Raw genomic sequence first — 17,036 nt, forward strand, 5'->3', positions numbered from 1 at the left:
GTGGGCTTTTTTTTGTTCCAAAGTAAAACTTGTATTATTGGGAGTTATATATAGTAAGATTTACTGGAAAATAGTAAATTGTTTGGTGTGTAACAGCTTTTGGAATATGTTGGTAAAGAGTTGGAATTTAGAAAAACTTTTTTCAATAACCCTTAAGTGGCTTACAACCATAATTGAGTATAAAATACTTGCAGAAGGGAAGTCAGAATGTAGTAAATCTATTATTTATTTTAAGTGGGAGGTTTTGTTGGATTTCAGTTGGTACAGTAAGTGCTGCTGAGAAGAGGCATTCATTTCAAATTAAAATAGTTCATTAGTTACATAAAACAAATAGATGATTGGGAGGTGATGTGTTGCAACTGCGGAATGGGACATCTGTGTGTTCAAGGGCAAACATGTCTGCTATAAGTGTCAAAAATCTGAAGCAAGAGTGAAACATAGCAATAACGTGACAGGAGGAAACTGCATACAAGCTTTAAAACGTGCCATCAGGTAAGGCTAGAGTGCAAAGAGAGCCCCCTTCTTAATCAATCCCTTTGTCCTCCTTTTGAGCTCTAAACAGCTCCCAATCCTGTTTCTTGCCAATTTGTATACCTCTCCCTTGGATTTAATATTACCTTTTAATTTCCCTTGCAAGCTATTGGTTGGCCATCTTTCCCATTCTATTTTTGCTCCAAGGCAAGACTGAATAATTGTTGCAGATCACCAATGCGCTCTTTGAATGCTTGCTATTGCCTGTCCACTGTCATCCCTTTAAGTAACATTGCCCAATTCATCATGGCCAACTTGTGCCTCATAACTATCGTAGTTTCATTCTAGGTTCAGGACCCTAATATCAAAATCCACCACACTCAAACTGAAAGCAACAACTATATAAAGCCTTGGAGAGACTACTCCTGATGTATTGTGTACAGATTTTGTTTCCTTACCTAAGGAAGGACATATATGGCAAGTGCAGTGAAGGCTCACAGGTTGGTTCTTGGGCTGGCAGGATTTTCCTATGGGGAGAGAGATCGAGGACATGGACCCTATGTTCTCTAAAATGTAGAAGAATGGGAAGTAATCTCATTGAAATGTACAAAATTCTCTTGGGGCTTGACAGGGTTGACGAAGAAAGGATGCTTCCCATGGCTGGGGTGGGTCTGGAACCAAAGGACAGACAGTCTCAGAATGAGAAGGAGGTCACTTAGTACCGAGATAAGGAGGAATTTCTTTAGAAGGTATCTTTGGAATTCTTTATTCCAGTAAGCTGAGCCAGCTCAGCCATTGAATAATTTAAGGTATGGCTTGATAGATTTCTGGACATTAAAGATACCAAAGGAAAATAGCATTAAGCAGAAGATCAGCCATGATCTAACTGAATGTTGGAGCAGGCTTTAGGTGCTGAATGGCCGACTCTGTTCCTATGTTCCTAACTCGGCTAATGGGATAAGTAGGCTACCAACTTTCTCTAGTCAGCTGAAAGTTTACCAAACAAATCTTCCACAGGACCAACTTTTATTTATTGACTATCAAATGTAAATAAATTAGTTCTGTAGAAGATTTACTTATTGTCCCTGTTTCATTTGGGCACACTATTCCGCAAACAGGCAAAATCATGCTATATTGTTGATTCCCAATGATCTTGTAAAGATTTTAAAGAGAAAAATCAGGACAAATTTGTTTTTTACACAAGACCAATAAGATGGCAAATGCAGCCACAAACTTCTCCGTGAATTGATCCTTCACTTTGTTTTTGGAGGAACAGCATGCAGCAAGGATTTTTTAAAATGTCATTGGTATGCTATAAGAACAGAAAAGGCTATTCAAAAAGCTCTAATAGGGAATCCTTTTCACTGACTACATGGTCAGCAATCTGGTAGAGTCAGCCCACTGTGGTAGTATCTGCATGGTTTCACTTCCCTTGAAATTCACTGATTCACCAGGTACCTGTCCAACAGCTCAAGTTAAAAAGTTATCCTCATACTTTTTGCATGTGAATTTAGCAATTAAAAAAGCAAAGTTTATTTATTTGTCAGAAGTAAGGCTTGCATTAACACTCCAATGAAGTCACTGTGAGATTTCCCTAGTCGCCACACTCCGGTTCGTGTTCGGGTCAATGCACCTAACTAGGACATCTTTCAGACTGCGGGAAGAAACAGGAGCCCCTGGAAGAACCCCACGGAGAGGATGTGCCAACTCCACACGTATGGTGACCCAATTCAGGAATCGAACCAGGGACCCTGGTGCTGTGAAGCAGCAGTGCTAACCACTGTGCCACCATGCCTTATAACTTCAAATCATTAATCATTTACTTTGGCAAATGAATACACGTTTGCTAGTTCCCACCATAATACTGGGTAACTGTTAAGCTTCACCACAGAAGAGCAATAACTATTATTGATGCAAACTGTGCCTTTTACTTGAGCATAGGCTGTTGGATATGGTATGCTATGCTGTGCTGTGCCTTACCAGATGGCTACTGTATTCATGCACTGCAAACTTGTGAATTACTTGACCTGTAACAATCACTTTTTACCTAGATATAACAAATTCTCATGTTTTGACAGAATAGATCATTCTGACTCTGTCAATTTACCTATTATCTGACCGCTTGTTTCAGATGGATGGGGAAGAACTAGATGGGGACCAAACGTGGAAGAATTCCAATCTCGGTTTCATCCAGCTGAAACAAAAGGAGAAGGTCCAAGGAGATTGAAAAACCTTTATTTTTTGTATTTAATTCAGTTGAGAGCTTTGTCCAAAGTAGCTCTATATTTTGAACGTTCAATTGTGGACTTGTACACTGGAAATGCAACAGAAGATGCAATTAGCAAAAAGCAGCTGCTGGAGGTTCTCCAGGAAACCAAGTAAGAAAAATACTTGTAATGGATGTGATAAGAGAATGATTGATTGTGTAATATTATTTAATTAAGTTTCACAAAGTATGGAATTAAAAGAAGCTGCAGGGTTTGTTTATCTTAATGTTGCCATCCCACAGCAAATAGCTGGTGGGAGTGCAATTGATGGCTTATAGTTATCCTGTCTTCAGTTACCAAATTTACTTCAGTTGGTACTTGATAAGTTATATAGTTTAGTTGTTGTGTAATTGCGCACACGTTCTTTGCAAGTTCAGCACCAGCTTAGTATTATTGATGAAGTACTGCTGAGACCTAGAAATGTCATGCAGCAATCCCAACTAATGAAACTTGTATTGTTCCTGAGAATAAGTTGATTTTTTTTTTTATCATGAGAAGCAGAAACACTAGCATAAATCTGTTGGACTGAATGTCTTGTTTTGGGCTGCAAAATTCTATGTAATGTCTATAAATGGCAGGGGGCGTGGGTGGTGGGGGAGAATATGTTCAGGGTGAAACTTAAGATTTGCTGCCCTGTGAATTAACCAGTCAATAAGAAAAACAATTTACATTTATAGAGGCTGCAATTTTCCCAAAGTTGCACAGTGTGTTGGATAGGCGAGAAAACCTGTGTGAAACTTGACCGCTTTTCTCATCTAACAGTGCGATTGGGCGAATCTCACAGCCAGCTGGAGGGGTAGGGCCTAAAGACACCAGCAAAGGACACCCCCAGACATCTGGTTCTCCCCTCTTTCTTCTCCTCACCTGCGTCTCCCTGCACCCCTCTCACAAGGGAATTCTCCAACCAACTATCAATGAAGGAGGGTAACCATCCTGTATACTACCTCCTTCATTGTCTCCTGGCAACCTCAGGGGGCACATGCTCAGCCTTGTCCCACAACCCCAGGACCTACGGGCATCTCTGATATGGTCATCACAATTGGTTTTCACGTTTGAAAACCAGGAGTGTTTCACACAGGCATGATATCATACTGCTAGGGCGGAGGATACATTGTCAGTGGACGCTAAGACATCAAGTCCAGTAAGTACATTTAAATTTATTAAAATACATGGAAATTTGGGCGTGAACCTGATTGTTAATGGAGGGGGATGAAGAAGAACTCAAACTGAGATCTTACAAGCTCAAATCACATTTCTGACCCTTACACAATTTAGCGGCCATCATGGGATTTGCGCCACAGCTAACAAGGCCTCTTGATCATGACCATAGAGTCTTAGTCACAGTAAAATGCCCTAAGCATTTTCATAGCAACCAGTAATCAGACAAAAATTGATAGACCACAACCTGGATCTTACTATTTTGCATTACCATCTGAAAATGTGTGTTTGTTTCGAAATAAGGTTTATCCACAATCTAGATCAATCCATTAGACTCTGGGGCCTTATTAAAAATTGATGTTGGTTGTGTGGCTCTGATCATCAGATCCTGTTTGGCCTGTCACCTTACTCCTTTACTAACTTGTTTTTAGCATCTCTGCCTCAATCCTTCAAGGTCATTTTACCATTCACCACCCCACAACTTCCCAGCTTTAATGACCGTACACTACTACTTGCTCAGCCTCTGTTCCAAGTGGCTGCTAATCAGCAGTCATTTTATGTTTCACCCAAATTCCCCCTGACATAAACTTCCCTGATCACTTGCTGTCCGCTCACCCAAGCAACTGTAGTACTTCAGAGCTGTACCTTTAGCAAATGTATTTCTGATGGGTCTTTTTTCCCCTTAACATCTGTATGCTGTCCCATTCAAACACCTCTGCTCACTCTTTCCTGTGTTTTTGGGAAGAAAAGCTATCCCTTTGAACAAGCTTCTAAACTGCTAACTTCCTATCTTCTGGTTTGAATCCGCCAAGAGCCTTTTTTTTGTCATTCCCTTGGTCCTACCTGCCTCAAAAGGCTTTCCCAATCCTTCCAGGATCCTTGCAATCTTCCATCCCTGTGATTAAAATTCTTCTTTTCTATCTTTTAAAGGCAATGTGTATATTGTTTGTGGGCAAATTGTGTACACTGGCAAATGTTTCAGTCTTTGGAAACAACATTTTACCACTCGTGTTCAAAGGGTATGGACAGTAGCAACCCACGTAAGGAGATGGTGGGGCAAATAACTGAAAGCGTAGTCCTGGAGATAGGTTTTGAGGATGATCTTAAAGGGGGAACACGAGGCCAAGAGTTGGAGAAATTTAGTGAGGGAATTCTGAGACCCAGACAGTTGATGGTGTGGCCACCCGTGGTAGTGCAATTAAAATCAGGAATGCTCAGGAGGCCAGAATTAGAGGAGCAGAGATATATTGAACACTGGGCTGGAAGAGGTTACAGGAATGGGTGGAATGAGGCCATGCAGTTACTTACTTGGATGAAATATTTAAAAATAGAAGCTTTACTTAGCTGGGAGCTTGTGTGGAGCCGCAAGCATTAAGGGTGTTGGGTGAGGTTAACTGCAGCAGGTGAGTGAAGTGAAATGACAGATGGAAATGAGGCATCTTAATGATTTCCCAGATATGTGGTGGTCTGCTCGTCTCAGTCAAATATGATACTGTGGTGGCAAGCTGGTTATGCCCCAGACACTTGCCTGGAGAAGGCTGGAGTCAGTTACTAGAAAATGGAGTTTGTCATTGGATTAAAAGACAATGGTTTTGGCCTTCCAATGTTTACTTGGGTGAAATTTCTGCTCATCTAAAACTGGTTGTTTGATTGGCAGTGTGATAACTTAGAGCCAATTTGGAGAGGTGGTGGTGAGATAGGGCTGGGAATTGAGAGAACATGTGGAAACTGAAACTGTTGTCACCCAGGGGCACCCTATAGATGAGAAATAGGAGATCAAGAATGAATCTTTCAACACCAGAAATAATGGTGTGAGAGCAGGAAGAGAAGATATTGCAGGCAGTTTTCTGCCTATTATTAGATACTTTTGGTGGCTGACCACCTAAATTTACCAAACTGAGAGTAGTTAACATCTTTGGACTGTTTGGCAGGGATGTACCAGTGTTTCTGATTCCATCATTCTCCTTCTCTTTCACCATCTTAAATTGTACTTAGTTGAGCCTATCTCATCAAGTTGCTCACCACCAAGATCACCTTCTTGCACCTCAACCACTTGGCTGTTTACTTCCAGTGTGTGCAAATGCATCCCTGTTGTACATCCTTTGTCTGAACGTTGGTGTCACTATATGTTCTTAATATTGTAAATGTTTCTTTTTTTTTGAATCAGCTTAGCTATATATATGTATTAATGATGCAACTAGAGCATAACTAAGCAATGCAGACCAATCTCTTTTGTGAGAGAGCATTTAGTATGGGTGCTACATTGGTACCTATATTCCTCTGGAATAGGAAGGAAAGAGTGAAGAAGCCAGCGTTCCTACTCCAAATTGCTCTTGGTTATTTTTCTTTTTAAATTATTTTAATGTGAATGTTTTATATATTATTTTGGATAATAAGATCATAGAATAAAATCATAGACTTCCTACAGTGCAGAAGAGACTATTTGGCCCATCAAGTCCATGAGAGATAGGAGCAGAATTAGGCCCATCAAGTCTGTACAGACCCAGAGTTCTCAACTGTTTCTCATACGACAAGTTCTTCATTCCAGGGATCATTCTTTTGAACCACCTCTGGGCCCTTTCCAAGGTCATCACATCCTTCCTTAAATACGGGGGCCAAAATTGCTCACAGTACTCCAAATAGGGTCTGACCAGAGGCTGTATAAAGTACATCCCTGCTGTTGTATTCGAGCCCTCTAGACATGAGTGCTAACATTGCATTTGCCTTCCTAACTGCTAACTGAACCTACGTGTTAACCCTAAGAGAATTTTGAACAAGGACTCCCAAGTCTCTGTTTCTGATTTCCTAAGCATTTCCCATTTAGAAAATAGTCTATGCCTCCATTCCTCTTTCCAAAGTGCATAACCTCACATTTTTCCACATTGTATTCCATCTGCCACTTCTTTGTCCACTCTCCTAATCTATGCAAGTCCTTCTGCAACCCCCTGCTTCCTCAATACTACCTGTCCCTCTACATATCTTTGTATCATCTGCAAACTTAGTAACAGTGCCTTTAGTTCCTTCTTCCAAATTGCTAATGTATATTGTGTAAAGTTGTGGTCGCAGTACTGAACCCTGAGGTACAACACTAGTCACTGGCTGCCAACCTGAAAAAGACCCCTTTATCCCCACACACTGCTTTCTGCCAGTCAAACAATTCTCTATTCATGCCAGGATCTTACCTGTAACATCATGGGCACTTAACTTATTTAATAGACACCTGTGTGAAACCTTGTCAAAGCTCTTCTGGAAATCTAAATAAATCCCATCCACTGGTTTTCCTTTAACGTCCTTGTTATCTCCTCAAAGAACTCTAACAACTTTGTCAGACATGACCTTCCCTTGACGAAGCCATGCTGACTTAGTCCTATCTTATTATGCATTGCCAAATACTCCGCGATCTCATCTTTAATAATGCACTCTAAAATCTTGCCAATGACCAAAATCAGGCTAAACCAGCCTATAATTTCCCATTTGCTGACTCCCTCCCTTAAACAGCGGTATTACATTAGCCACTTTCCAGTCCTCTGGGACCCTCCCTGCCACTACCTGTTTTAGAACCTGAGGTGGAGTCCGTCTGACCAGGTGACTGATCCACCTTCAGATCTTTCAGTTTCTCAAGGACCTTCTCCTTAGTGATGGCCACTACACTCACCTTTGCTCCCTCTCCTGGAACTCTGCATCACACTGGTGTCTTCTGCTATGAAGACTGCAAAGTAACTATTCAGTTCCTGTGCCATTTCTTTGTTTCCTATCATTACTACTTCACCCTCATTTTCCAGTGATCCAATGTCTATTTTTCCACTTGATCCTTTTCTTGGGATCAACTACCTACCTGATTTTCCCAGTCCGCCTGCATATTGAAGTCCCCCATGATTATTGTAATATTGCCTTTTTTGTCTTATGTCCTGGTTTATTTTCTGCCCTACACCCTGACTGCTGCGAGGAGAGCCTGTATATAACTCCCATTAGGGTCTTTTTATCTTTGCAGTTCTTCAACTCTACCCACGGAGATTCTATGCCTTTTGAAACTATATGGCTTCCAGCTATCGATTAAACTTCATTCCTTACTAACAATACAACCCCAATCTGCCTGTCCTTTCAATAGGACACATATCTTTAGATATTTAGATCCCAGCCCTGAACCCCTTGTGATGCTCACAACATCGTACTGGCCAATTTCGAAGTGCGCAATAAGCTCATTTACTTTGTTCCGTATACGGCGCACATTTAGGTACTACACCCTCAGTTCTGCATTGACCACCTCTAGTCTGCATAGACTGAGAAGATCTTGACCAAGCCCCCTCCTCCTTTAACCCTGTGACTCTGTGCATTTACTATGGCTAATCCATCTAACCTACACATCTTAGGACACTTAAAAGGCAAATTTTTAGCATGGTCAATCCATCTAAACTGCACATATTTGGAATGTGGGAGGAAACTGAAGCACCCAAAGAAAACCTATGCAGACATGGGGAGAACATGTCAATTCCACGCACATAGTCATCCAAGGCTGGAATTGAACCTGTGTACCTGGAGCTGTGAGGCAGCAGTGCTAACCACTAAGTTGTCCTCACATTATTGTAATATGTTTGGTAATAAATGGTGTTTGAGTTCTTAAATTCCAGATTCACAAACCAAGTCTATCCCTCCCCTTTTGATATTCTGATGCGTTAAATGCAATGCTTTGGGAATTTGTTTTTATAATGTGTTTATATTTTGACTCTTTTAAAGTTTTCTATTTAATATATCTGTGAATTGCATAAAACTTAATGAAATATTGTATTTTTTAAATTCCAGCATATAAATGGTATTGATTTTATTGCTCATTTGAAAAGTTGGTAGATTAAAGCAGATTTTCCATTATTTGGTTGACCCTGCATGGTCAAAATTTGGGAAGAAATTTGAGTTCAAGTTAGTATCTTGTATTTATCCTGAATCCTATAAACAGTTTTCCTTTGTAATAGGTCATTTCCTATGCATTTTGATGAGAAGTCCATGTTTGCAGGCAACAAGAAAGAGGCTAAAACACTCAAGGTAAAGTGTTGGCTTAGTATGTTGTTGAAGATTAATTCTACCAAATGAATCATTTATCTTACAAATGATGTTTTGTGTGATTGATCGAAAGTTTGACCATCCATCCTTTTCCCAATTGCTGAATATATTCAGTAAAGAACTGGATAGATTTTTGGGTATGTGGGTTATACACTGTGTGCTGGGAGGTGAAATTGAGTTTGATCAGTCATGATCTTGTGATGGCACAGCAAGCTTCAAAGGTCAAATTACCTACTTTAGCGATATTATTTTCAGCATTTCCCTCTTGGTTCTTGCATTTGGTGTCTGTAGAAATGTTAACATAATTAAGCTGTCCTTATGATTGTACAGGGATAAATTTTCTCTCTCCCTTTCCTCACCAAAACACTGTCAATTTCTTACCCAATTCTTTATGCCTGTTCTCCTGCCACCATCTCAGGCTTGCATTCCCTCTTATATGCCCCTCCCCTGTCTGACTATTGCTTCCACTACCATTGTGGTGCCATATCACCAAACCTCAGGCTGAACTTTCCCCTTACTACTCTGCTTCTTCAAGCACCTCATCTTGTTCCACCCATCTGATCTTTTTCTTTAAAATATTCATTGACAACCCATTCCCACTCGATGTTCTTCTTTGACATAACCCCTCTCTGTCTCTACACTGAGAAACTCTTCATCCTCTGAGGATGCAGTTTCCATCTCTGCTCCTCTCACTCTCCCTTTCTGAATTCACTCCCCATTCTTTAAACTTGCTGTCCATATAAACTCTTATCGTTAGTCACAGCCACCTCTGTCATCTTGCCTTGTCTGCTACTGCCATCATCAATTCCAACCACTTCATATATCTTTCGGAACCTGCATTCTTCTTCCCTTTTCCAACCCCATTTTAGCCCTTCAGTCACTTCTGCATTTTTATATTGGTTGATTTTTCTTCATCACTCTATACCCCATCTTCATCGTAACCAGTTTGCACCCTAAGCTCTGGACTTCCCTCTTTAAACTTCTCCAGCTATCTGCTTTTCTTTCCTCCTTTAGCATCCAGATCTTTGGCCACACTTTACTTGCACCTCATCATCTCCTCTTTTGGCTTGATGTCAAATTTTATCTGATTACTCTTTTTGTTTTGAAGCTCCTTGGGTTATCAGCTTTAAGGTGCCGTATAAATGATGCTGTTTCTAATTGCTGTATCTTTAGTTCCTGTCATTGCAAACAATCCATGTAGCAGGGATTCATTTCCAGAACCTTTAGAAAGCAATCAAAACTGAGGCATTGTTTAATTTGAGATCGCCTGCTCAGCCTGTGGTAACTGTAATTAAACCAAGAGAAAATGCTAGAAAATCTCAGCAGGTCTGGCAGCATCTGTAAGGAGAGAAAAGAGCTGACATTTTTGAGCCCCTTTGTCAAAGCTAAAAGGCATTGAATGTGGGGGATATTTATACTGTAGGGTGAGGAAATGAAAGATGAGTTATAGCCTCAAAAACAAGGGGAAAGGCTGCTAATGGCAGTCCATGGAGAGATTAGAAGGTGTGGTTAGCCAAATGGGAAAGAAGCTGAAATTGGAGGGCAAGCTGTGACATGAATGTGTGGGGGAGGGAGGTGATGGATGGGAGAGAGACAAGGTAGAGAAAAAGATGGGAAGAGAGAAGCAAAGGGGGAGAAAAGATAAGAATAGGGTGAAAGAGTGGGGGGGGGAAGAAAAATGAAGACAAAGAAATAAAAGTTAGTGAACAGTTAAAAGTTAAATTAAATGAAAACTAAAGGGTAGAGCTGATCAGCTGAAGTTGTTGAATTCGATGATGAGACCGGAAGATGAGATACCGTTCCTCCAGTTTGCGTTGAGTTTCACTGGAACATTGCAGCAGACCTCTTCCCCCCCTGCTATCCACTGCTTTCTCTCTCCCACATAATTGAAATTAATCTTGGCTGACTGTGCAAAGTTAATGCAAGAGATGAATTGTGATTTTATTTTTTTTATAGGAGGAATTCAGGCTCCATTTTAAGAATATCTCTCTCATAATGGATTGTGTTGGATGTGACAAGTGCAGATTATGGGGTAAACTTCAGGTTTGTTTTGCATAATATTCCCAAGTAATGCAAGCAATTTGGAGAACAATCAATGCTGATTAAAATCATTGCATGTGGAAGTGAAATTTTTTGCATTGTGACAAAGTAATGGTTCACAGGCTACTGGGTGATATAGGTTAGAAAGGAAGCAGGTCAAAACCCTCTGTACCCTCATTAGTGGCAACTTACTCAACTGGCAGCACACAGTCCAAGACACAGCTGTTTAAACAGTGGTGAAATATTTTGTTTTGTTCCCTTATGCGATTCCCTAATTTCACATGTGACTGATAAAGGTGCCACACGTTGAACAATTAGTTCTTTTTCTACCAAATATTAACAAATTTAAACTGACTCACCACTCGAGCACTCATCAACTTCTGGCAGGTAAATGCTCTTTAATAACCTAAACTGTTGATTCTGTTGCCTTAATGCATGGCAAAAACCTTCACCCTAAAAGCAATGCTTGAATATGGATATTTTTAAAAATTACATTCCATTTATTGAAGAAATGAATGGAAACACCATCAAAATTAGTCTTTTATATAGAATTAGATAAAACACACAGAATGGGAATATTTTCTTCTCCCTCGTGCTTTTTTTGAAGTTTTTTTTATTCATTCAAGCAATATGGGTGTTGCTGACTAGGCCAGTATTTATTGTCCATCCCTATTGGACCTTGGAAAGGTAGTGGTGAGCTCCCTTCTTGAACCATTGCAGCCTATATCATGTAGGTGCAGTACTGTCAGGAAGAAGTTCCAGAATTTTGACCTGACAGCAGTGGAAGAACAATGGTAAATTTCCAACTCCTGATGCTGTGTGGGTTGCAGGGGAATTTTCAGGTAGCGGCATTTCAACATATCTTGCCTTTGTCCTAAACAGTAATGGGTCTGAATTGTGTAGTCTAAGGAGCCTTGGTAAATTCTTGCACTGCGTCATGTAAATAGTACTGTGTATTGGTGATGGATGTGAATAGGGTGCCAATCAAGCAGGCTCCTTTGTCCTGGATGGTATTAGTTTGTTGAGGTTTTTTTTGGAGCTGCACTGGTGTAAGCAAGGGTAAAGTACTCCATCGCACTCCTGGTTTGTGTTTTGATATTGTGGACAAGTTTGAGTTGTGACATGAGCTGCTTGCCGCAGGATTACTAGCCCCTTACTTGCCCTTTTTGCCACAGTATTTATTTGACTATTCCAGTTCATTTTCTGTCCAGTGTTAACCCCCAGGATATTGTGATGTTAATGCCATTGAATGTAAAGGGTGAGGGGGTGGGTGGTTCTATTCTCTTGTCAGAAATGGTCATTGCCTGGCACTTGTGCGGCACAATGTTAATTGCCACTTGTCAGCCCAAGCCTGACTATTGTCCATGTACTTCAGACTGTTTACGTACACCTCAGCTACTCCCTGTAGAACCAAACAACATTCCACTTTTTGTCCATGATTTGTTTGTTGAAATATGCTGAAAGTTGAAATTATTTTGCATAGCCAAGTGCATGTATTATCTTAAATTGGGCATAAGCATGGCATGTGCAGCAGCTTCCAGTTTGTTGCGTGACTGTGTATCCTAGAGGGAATATTGATAGTGAATTCTACATCAAAAACATAGGCAAGTAAATTTTCTGAATTCGCTATCTGATTTCTTTTTGTGATCATTATGCTTTCCCACAATAGAAGCAAGGCACTCAGTGTCTAACCTTCAAAACATTTCATAGTTTTAAAGATTTGTATTCAGTTATCCCTCAACCTCTTTGAAGTTAAATGAAACTAAGCTTGTTCATCTTTTACCGTACAGCTGTGATCCCACACTTCTGGTTCTGCCTTGGAAATCTTTCTTCCACTTCCTCCAGTGCCTTTATATCTATTTCATAATTTGAGAGTTAGAATTGTGGTTTAACCAAGGTTTGAAACAAATTCTCTACTTTTCAAATATATCTGTATCGGAATAAATCTTAGTGGTTGATTTGCTGTCTTACTTTATTCACCTGCATGGCTATGTTTTTAGTGATTTGTGTATTTATACGCCTGGATCCATTGCTTCTCTATCCCATTCAAACTCTTCTTTCCCAACCGATAGATGACATTCTAATTTTTTTCCTACCAACATGAATACCTCATTTTATAGCAAGGTTGACGTTTATTTGTCCATTTATATTTCCATGCTGCAGGTTTATTAATGTTGCCTTGTAATTTTTTTTGCAGTCCTCCTCAGATTGACGCCATCCCTCTGCAGTCCCCTCACCCAAAAATTGGTATCATCCATTATTTTAGGAATTTGCTTTGGTTCCAAAGTTTAAATTGTTAATACAAATGGCAGGTAGTAAATTTAATATTTTAATTTTGGATCAGGGTATTCTTGGCTGAATTTAATGTCCAATTTTAGCGTTGTAGAATAAAAAGATTACTTTTGATTTCAAACTTTTAACTTTTTTCCTCTTTGAACTGATTGCAATTATTTAAAGATTTTTTTGGAATAGCAGCATTCTCCCTCAGGTGTGAACCATGGCTCAGTGGTAGCACTCCCACCATTTCCATTTCCAGACTTAAGCACATAATCAGATGCTGACACTTCAGTACTTGGCGTGCTGCAGTATTGTTGGTTGCATTTTTCAGATGTTAAACTGAAGTCCCATCTGCCCTCCCAGATGGGTGTAAAAGATTCCGTGACACCATTCAGTTCCGGCCCAGAATTTATCTGACTTCTTTGGCAGCCTTCCATCTTGTGAGATGGTGGTTTGCGCCTTGGTGGTCAGATGTGTCAAATCGTTCCTGTTGTGACTCAGGAGCCACCCTCTAGCATGACAGTCTCTGCAGCATTTACTGCAGATGAAAAGTGGATGGAGAAATTCATCGTACAGGCTGTCTTTGGGTATATGGCCATTCATCATCTGATGAACATGCTGAACCAGCTCATATGTCATTGGCTTTGCAGTGAGCGTATATTAATGGGATTAGCATATATCAGGACCTCTGAGTTGGTCATCTTAGCACCTCTTGACAGATCAGAGGATATTAAAAATTCTGAAACTGCCATTTTTGCCTATCATATGTTACCCAGGTCTCATGATCATAGAGGAGGATGCTTCCTAGTAGACTCCGAAGTTCTCAATCAGTTGGTCCTTGTTCTTGCAGCTTGTAAATAACAGCTATAGCTTTTGATTTCACAATCAAATAACAGGTCATGAGTGATTGAGGAGCGTTGATAGGTGAAGTTGTCAACAACCTGCAGCTGTGCCACAACTGATTTGATATGGCAACATCTGTCACCTTGATGCTAATGATCAACCCAACCTTTCTGTAGACATGAGAGTCTTTCCATTTGATGTTGCAGATATTCTTCAGTGTGGAATGCTAGCATGCCATCATTAGTATAGAATCATTCCCTGATGAGGACTTAGCACACTTGTCTAGGATCTCAGAAAGCTCTTGTATGTCAGAAATACAGTTTGTAGATGATTAGAAGGCATATGACAGCCACAATGAGAAGAACACGACAGTTTTGGTGTCAGAATGCAAGTTGTTTGACTTTACTATGGAACTTCAAGCTCTCCAAAGTTACCATTCATTTCTTGCACATTACGCTGAGCAGCTTCTGCAGACAGCCAGTTTTCTTCAGATTAAATAGACCACCTCTGCTCACGTGGTTGATCTCGTCAACATATTCAATGAAAACCATATATAGTGGCCCCCTGTGTTTGTGGGACTTCTCTTTTGATTGCTGAATTGAGAAGGTTATGTGGATCTTCCAGCTGTGAAACTACAGTGGGATTCAGAATAAATGCTTTCAGCCAGGATCTGCAGTCTGACAAAGACGACTGCTTTATCCACTATGCTTACCAAATGGGCAGTGGTGACAGCACCAGGGACTCATTTGATTCCCAGTTTGGTTACAGTCTGTGCGGAGTTTGCACATTCTCCCTGTGTCTGCATGGGTTTCTTCCGGTTTCCTTTCACAGTCCAAAAGACGTGCTGGTTAGGGTGCATTGGCCTTGCTAAATTCTGTCTGTTACCCAGACAGGCAATTCTACCCCACCATCAGACTCACCATGGACTATTCCCCAGAATCAGTTGCATTCTTGGACACATGCATCTCCATTAAGGACGGTCACCTCAGCACCTCACTGTACCGCAAGCCCACAGACAATCTCACAATGCTCCACTTCTCCAGTTTCCACCCTAAACATGTTAAAGAAGCCATTCCCTATGGACAAGCCCTCCGTATACACAGGATTTGCTCAGATGAGGAGGATCGTGACAGACACCTCCAGACCCTGAAAGATGCCCTCATAAGAACAGGATATGGTGCTCGACTCATAGATCGGCAGTTCCGATGCGCCACAGCGAAAAACCGCACCGATCTCCTCAGAAGGCAAACACAGGACACAGTGGACAGAGTACCCTTCGTCGTCCAGTACTTCCCCGGAGCGGAGAAGCTACGACATCTTCTCCGGAGTCTTCAACATATCATTGATGAAGACGAACATCTCGCCAGGGCTATCCCCACACCCCCACTTCTTGCTTTCAGACAACCACACAACCTCAAACAGACCATTGTTCGCAGCAAACTACCCAGCCTTCAGGAGAACAGTGACCACAATACCACACAACCCTGCCACAGCAACCTCTGCAAGACATGCCGGATCATCGACATGGATACCATCATCACACGTGAGAATACCATCCACCAGGTACATGGTAAATACTCTTGCAACTCGGCCAACATTGTCTACCTGATATGTTGCAAGAAAGGATGTCCCGAAGCATGGTACATTGGGGAGACCATGCAGACGCTACGACAACGGATGAATGAACATCGCTCGACAGTCACCAGGCAAGACTGTTCCCTTCCTGTTGGCGAACACGTCAGTGGTCACGGGCATTCAGCCTCTGACCTTCGGGTAAGCATTCTCCAAGGCGGCCTTCACGACACACGACAGCGCAGAGTCGCTGAACAGAGACTGATAGCCAAGTTCCGCACACATAAGGACGGTCTCAACAGGGATCTTGGGTTCATGTCGCACTATCTGTAACCCCCGTGACTTGCCTGGGTTTGCAAAACCTCACTCACTATACTGTCTGGAGACAATACACATCTCTTTAAACTGTGATCAGTGCTCCTTCCACTCACATTATCAGCCACTTCAGGTCTTGAACAGCAGGTTAGGTGTAAGGATTCGCATTCTAATCAGTAATCTCTAAACTGTCTGTGCTTTATATGCTCTGTCTGAGGCCAGAACTCTCCATTCACCTGACGAAGGGGCTAACCCCGAAAGCTTGTGAGTATATTATCAAATAAATAGGTTGGACTAAAACCTGGTGTTGTCAGACTTTTTACTGTGTTTACGCCAGTCCAACGCCGGCATACCCACATCATGACCCAGACAGGCACCAGAGTGTGGTGACTAGGGGATTTTCACAGTAACTGCGTTGTAGTGTTAATGTAAGCCGACTTGTGACATTAATAATAAACGTAAAGGAGGTGTTTTGGTGCTTGTTTCCAGCCCTCCAGTTACCCTAGTGCAGGTTTATCCCCACCTGGTCTCCTTAAGCCTTGCAATACTTCACTTTCTGGTTTCTCACATAATTAGTTGCTCTAGTTATTGCTATTATTCAGAGGAAATTATCCTTCTTACCAAAGGATAAAGGACGCTACTCTGGATATTTTTGTTCTGTCATTTAGAAATCCTGATGTCATCCCCGTTATGACAACTGCTTGTTTCTTAAAGGATTCCAGAGTTTTTGCTTCCACTGCTCCATCTGAGGGGTGTCTTGTGATATAGTGGGTAGCATCCCTACCCCTGAGCTAGAAGTTTAAGTCACACCTCAGGATTGGCTGGACAATGTATGTGTATCCATAATGTGGCCAAATGTGATTGATATGCAACCACAAATCCTTCCAAGACATGCCAGTGGCAGGAAATAAGAGTGGGATAGATTCCTGGTCAGCCATAAGAACATAAGAAATAGGGGCAGGAGTAGGCCATCCAGCCCTTCGAGCCTGCCCCGCCATTCAACAAGATCATGGCTGATCTGTCGCTGCTCAGTTCCAC

At 41.3% G+C, this 17,036-nt stretch overlaps 1 protein-coding gene across 1 annotated transcript in view; it reads left to right on the forward strand.

Moving 5' to 3' along the window:
- ero1b (endoplasmic reticulum oxidoreductase 1 beta) overlaps window positions 1-17,036 on the forward strand; it is an 80,849-nt gene that overhangs the window by 52,914 nt on the left and 10,899 nt on the right. Inside the window, exons 12-14 of the mRNA XM_080191871.1 lie at window positions 2,603-2,849; window positions 8,864-8,933; window positions 10,908-10,994. Coding sequence (XP_080047997.1) covers window positions 2,603-2,849; window positions 8,864-8,933; window positions 10,908-10,994 — 404 coding nt within the window. The remainder of the gene's footprint in view (window positions 1-2,602; window positions 2,850-8,863; window positions 8,934-10,907; window positions 10,995-17,036) is intronic.

The sequence above is a fragment of the Carcharhinus amblyrhynchos genome, chromosome 7 (genome assembly GCF_965287045.1).
Source record: "Carcharhinus amblyrhynchos chromosome 7, sCarAmb.v2.hapA, whole genome shotgun sequence".
NCBI classification, from domain to species: Eukaryota; Metazoa; Chordata; class Chondrichthyes; order Carcharhiniformes; family Carcharhinidae; genus Carcharhinus; species Carcharhinus amblyrhynchos.